A 5,504-nucleotide genomic window follows, 5' to 3' on the forward strand; every position below is an offset into this window, starting at 1 on the left:
ATCAATGCATCCAGGATTGCAAAAACAAATTTGAGGGCTGTGATTGAGTACCATTCTAACACCTTCCTTCGCTTAGATTTTATAGTTCTATTTCTACAAAAGAAATGAAATTTTCAAAAGATGGGATCAACATTCAACAAGAAAATATCATTACCAGCCCTTTTGATAAGCATTAAAAAAAAAAAAGGTTCAGGGTCAAAAAGAAAATAGGAATTGAGGGGGATAAAGTGAAAAATGAAGCACATAATTTAACAGTTTTATAGCCTCTAAAAATGTTTGAGCCATATTCAACTCCAAATCTTTCACATCCGACATCCTTTTCGAACACCGATTAATAAAACTACTCAAAGATTTACCTGTCTATAATCTCATTAATGATTTCTAAGCACATGCGAATTGTATCACAGATATTTACTTGAAGTTATCAGACATATAAGCATCATAGGACTGATTACTTGAAAGTCATGAAAAAGAATCTACATTCAATACATCGTTAAAATTTTAGTAATGAAATTGCTTATTCAAATATGGAAAATGATCAAAAGGATTGATCTTCCCTTAATAAGAATCAACCATCAGAATCTTAAACTTAATAAAAGGTTTTTGTTTTGCAGTCACTATTGAAAGAGCATCCATGAATTTTGACTGCTTTTTTTTTTTTGTTTTTGGGTAATAGGAGGAAAAAGGAAAAAAATCCTTCTTAACAATAAGGTTAGTTTGGTCTTCACAAGGGTTGAGAGTAATGCTCTAATTCCTATATGAGCCTTCTCCCAACAAAATGAAAAGATCAAGTTAGGGGTGTCAAAATTGATCTGCATGCCAACACCACTGGGACTCAACTCGAAAAATTCAATTTAGGGTTGAACCAAATATTTTTCGAGTCAGGTTCGGGTCAGAGAATTTAACCCATCTATTATTTGATTCGGGTCGAACCCAAAAACTCAACCATAACCTAAATAAGCACGAAAGTGGCTCGAATTCAAGTTAATGGGTCACGCTCAGTTTTGGGTATTTATTTTTTGACATGTTTGTTATTCGGTTTGGGTTTGCGTTCTCTATTCGGATCGGGTCATTTTCGGGTCCGACCACTAACCCGAATTGACACCCTTAATTCTTGTTGATAACTCCACGTGACGTGTTACCCTTGGGATTTGATCCAACTCATTTAGATCATCCATGCCAAATAGTAATAATAGTAGTGCATTCCTCAATTGTTCTCCATGCTCAATAAGTCTTTTATGTTATTTTATCCAATTTTGCATAACAACCTAACAAAATTCATGCTCATCGTACCTTTAAAAGTAGCCTCGACAAAAATGACTCAACAATCACAATGAATAGTTTGAAACTTCTATGCTATATAATTGACTACATTTATGCTTTTTCCAAAAATAAAATACAAAAATCTTACATCACAATGTATAGCTTGAAAAGTTCACTTCATTATGAAAATTACTTAAATTAAAGCGAAGTGATTGTCACATGAAAGCAGCCAATTGAAACGATGGTTTTGTTACATCAGCAAATCAAGTCATTACACAGGCAGAGTAAACATGGGAGTTGTTATGTCATCACATAGCTAAACATGCGTGTCGTTATGATCTCATCAGTTCAATCTATCACACATATTCAGCCGCCATAGCTCTAACTTGAACTTTAGCCTTCTAGGTCTTTGGTTATTACAAGTTAAACAAATATTTCCATCATGTTTCATTAGACCTAAGCAATATTTTGGTAGAGTCCATATGATTTCAACTAGCCAGAACTTTTGAGTGCGGCTGTGAACTAATCCTACCACCAACTGCAAATAAACTCTTGACAAATTCAACCTAATAATTGAGATAAAATTTTAAAACATATCATAATCATAAAAGTTATAATATCGCGCAATAATACTACTAAAGCAGCAAAAATAACAGCAGAAAATATTTCCTATATTATTTAAAATGGATTGCCTACATCACATTTCTACCACTTACTATAATAAACTTCTCCTATTACAATCCTGTCATGGATAACTCCAGCAACAGAAAACAATCCGCATATTAAAAAGAATTAACCCTCGGCTTCCCTTTCTTTGCAGAAGAGAAACGGTATGTATTTTATTAACCTAAAGATAAATATAAAGATCAAATCAAATTCACCTTCCCTTACCATCATCACAGCATGAAGCAGCCACCTGCTCCGCTTGAAAAGGAAGCAACTCCCCTGCGCGGCAGACACGCTTGAGCTCATTAAACCTGCAGAGATCAAAATTATGGGCCTTCATGAGCTGCTTTTGCTTGGTGGCAAAGCGGCTTTTGAAGAAGCCTTCAAAGGAAGGATCTGTGGAAGTCCTCATGAAGAACCCGTAGCCGGCCATGAAGTAGATGGAAGTAACGTAGAAGCAAATGGGTTCCATGACATCCCAGGAAAGCTCCCAAAACGTGAGTCGCATGAAGCCGGCTGTTTGAGCTGCTAGGAAAGCAAGGCCGCACCATAATTCTTTTCTTACTTTCGCCTCTGCCAGCTTGTCGATCATGGCCTTCTGCTGTTCCAGCTTTCTCAGCTCTTGCTCCCTCTGGTCATGCAGAGGGGAGAGAGAAAGGGGGATTGCCCGCTCGATTGCTCTAGCTACCTGTAGCAGAGGAAGACTAAGAGAAGGGAAAAAAGATGGGATTTCTCATCATCCAGTGTTCTATGGATAATGATAGTTCATATCCTTGAGAATATGATTACATTTTTTTTTTAATTTTGTATTATTCATCTAACAGGGAATACACAAATATAGAACAAGAAAAGATAACATGGAGAAAATTGATGATTTTAATCAAATAAATAAAGTAAAAGTAAAAGCCCTTATAAAACCAAGGAATGTAGGGATATCTAAAATTCATTATTTCTTAAATTCTCACTCAAATATCAATACTCATAAAACCGCCAACCCATGTTTTTCATTTTTATCAAATTCTCAATGGTTTGATCATGGCACACATAAATGCATCAGTACATAAATATCATGGCACACATAAATGCATCAGTTTGGTAGCTCAAAAAAAATCACCTGGGTGTTAGTTTTATAAATAGATATGTTTCAAGTGCTGAATATGAGATTGCCCCAAAGAATAATAATAAAGTTTAAAGCTAGATCTTGTGAAACTAGAGGCATATCATAGAGGAATAAGAAACAGCATGCTTGAAATAGGAGAACCAAAAAAAAATACATTATCAATACTTATGCTTCTAATTCGAAATAAAACAAATCATCAAAAAACTAACAAGGGGCATTAGCCTTTAATCTTGGTCAGTAAATTTTTTAAAGAAAAAAATAAATAAAATTGAGGTTAAACTTGTATCATTCACCATGCTATATAAAACAAAATTGAAAAATGAAAATAATTATGACATCAAAATCTGAAGACTATAAAAACTGATCTAAACGTCGGTGGACGGTAGCTTAGTAATCAACAATAATCTGCACATTTCTGACAAAATGCGTATTACTGGTTGTTTAATAAATTAGACAAATTCATGCACTTTTTAATATTATAACTTTATAAAACATAACATATAAAAAAATACATGTTAAATGATGCATAAACCATTTAACCAATTGAAATTTTTAATATTAAAAGAGTTCTTTGGATCGCAGCATGACTCAGCTTATCACTTTGATAAAAGAATGATTCTACTTTAAATATTCCTCATTCCAAAGCCGGCCAAGGAATTAGCTTTATTAAGAAGTACGACTAGTTTCCAAGATACTTGGCTTAAATATTATTATATTATTAAAACAAATAATTAATTAGTTATTAAGAAAAGATGTAGCTTTTTAAACACAAATTTATGCACACCCATAATATACAAATGTCAAACCTTCAGCCGAACCTCCCAATCAATTTTCATCAACATCCCACTATCTGTAATAAGCTAAGAGTATCAATTCACCAAAACTAACCATCCCACATTAGTAAAGGTATAAAATTGGTATTTCCACATTCAATACTTCATATAACAATTAATATTGCGGGTTGATATCAATCTGATTAGAAAAAGAAGTAATATTTTCCCAAGTAGTAAATCCACAAAGAAACAGAAAGTCTGCTCCCACTCATTTTTCCAGAATTTTCTAGCATGCAAAAATTGTAATAGGTAATATAAATATATAATTAAGGGGATGAAAAGTCAAAATACTAATTTTGCATCACAAAATTATTGATAGATTAATTTAAATTTTATAAATCAGTACATTATATATATATATATATATATATATTAAAAGCCCAAGGGCTGATATATTAAAGAAAAATGTATGGGGTAGAACAGGTAATTGGGCAAAAGATGTCGCTAATTCTGGCCTGAGGTCTCTCCACCCTTGGCTATCATTTTCAAACGGAAACCTTCCATTCTTCCTGTAGAGAGAAAATCATAGAAAGAAAACAAGGGAGGAAAACAAGATCAGACCTCGGCGATCCAAGACTGAAATTCGAGCTTCAAGGAAATAAAAAATTTCTCAATCATTCTCACATTATAAGAAAGCATTAAGTAACAAAATAAAGCAAATTTAAGGATTTCGATCTCCACCTGATCGGGCTTGAGAAAAACGACGTTTCCGATAACAATTACCGCCGCGGACTCATCCAGAGACCGAGCGAGCTTCGGTCCCTGCTCCTCGCTCGAAACCTCGCAGCAGATCCGCAAGAATTCCGATAAAGACACGAAGCTCTTTGGATTCTCCCTTAACCTCGACCTGACCAATTCCATCTGCGACGCCTTGAGCACTTTTCTCACCTCCTCCATCGTCATTCCCATCGCACCTCGTTTCTCCTCTTCCCCCTCAACAGAAATCGGATGAGGTGAAGATAGAATGTCTCTCCGTAAATGGTAACCGCTAGGCTCCGATATCCGATCGAAGAGCTTCACATCCAAAGGCATCCAGATCCGGTCAGGCGGCACCGCTTCCTGAAAAATGGGCCTCCACAGGATCCAACGATTGCCCGAGTCCGGTAATAACCTACGAAAAACTGAGCCCCGTGCTTGCGTACCGGCATCGCCGGCGCCGGACCTAATCTGCACGGAGTAGTTCTTCACGGCATCAAGTAAGCGGTGAGCTATCGATTTCCCAAACGCCATTGCTCTGATTTTATTCGCAATAGAAGACGAACCAGACAAAAAGATCCCGTAGGGTTTCGAATTTATAAAGAAAGCCGATGTTCGGTTTTATGCCGATATACTCACAAAATACCGCGCTATTTTGAATTAACCGCGTTTTAAGTTACGATCCATCTCGAATATTCTTTTGTTCTGGCCACAATATGTAGCCGCACGCGCGCCACGAGAAAGGTTAAAAAAGCATCTCGCGCGATACGAGAGCGTGGAGAGATGGATGAGAGGCTCGTAGACAATGGAATCCAGGTATCCGTCCGATCCCCATCGGACGGATAGATGAATTATTGCAGCTGTTAGATTTGTTTTGGCCGAGTTTTTGGGTAGCAAATCGCATTGAGAACAGATTCTTCGCCATG

General features: G+C 36.1%; 1 protein-coding gene across 1 annotated transcript; it reads right to left on the bottom strand.

Moving 5' to 3' along the window:
• Positions 1-1,913: 1,913 nt before the first annotated feature.
• On the bottom strand, positions 1,914-5,168 carry LOC110036184 (calcium uniporter protein 4, mitochondrial-like). Its single transcript, XM_020740574.1, has 2 exons — positions 4,564-5,168; positions 1,914-2,617 (listed from the first exon to the last, which is right to left on the bottom strand). Exons 1-2 carry the CDS (start codon positions 5,110-5,112, stop codon positions 2,141-2,143), a joined length of 1,026 nt encoding a protein of 341 aa, XP_020596233.1. The 5' UTR covers positions 5,113-5,168; the 3' UTR covers positions 1,914-2,140.
• Positions 5,169-5,504: the final 336 nt, after the last annotated feature.

The sequence above is a fragment of the Phalaenopsis equestris genome, unplaced genomic scaffold (assembly GCF_001263595.1).
Source record: "Phalaenopsis equestris unplaced genomic scaffold, ASM126359v1 Scaffold203426, whole genome shotgun sequence".
In the NCBI taxonomy this organism is placed as follows: domain Eukaryota; kingdom Viridiplantae; phylum Streptophyta; class Magnoliopsida; order Asparagales; family Orchidaceae; genus Phalaenopsis; species Phalaenopsis equestris.

What these genes read in the sequence shown, in the direction of transcription:
- LOC110036184 (XM_020740574.1), bottom strand. Translation starts at nt 5,112, where the DNA reads ATGGCGTTTGGGAAATCGATAGCTCACCGCTTACTTGATGCCGTGAAG. An exon ending in TTTTTCTCAAGCCCGATCAG is followed by an intron (nt 2,618 to 4,563) that starts GTGGAGATCGAA and finishes CCTCTGCTACAG; the next exon opens with GTAGCTAGAGCAATCGAGCG.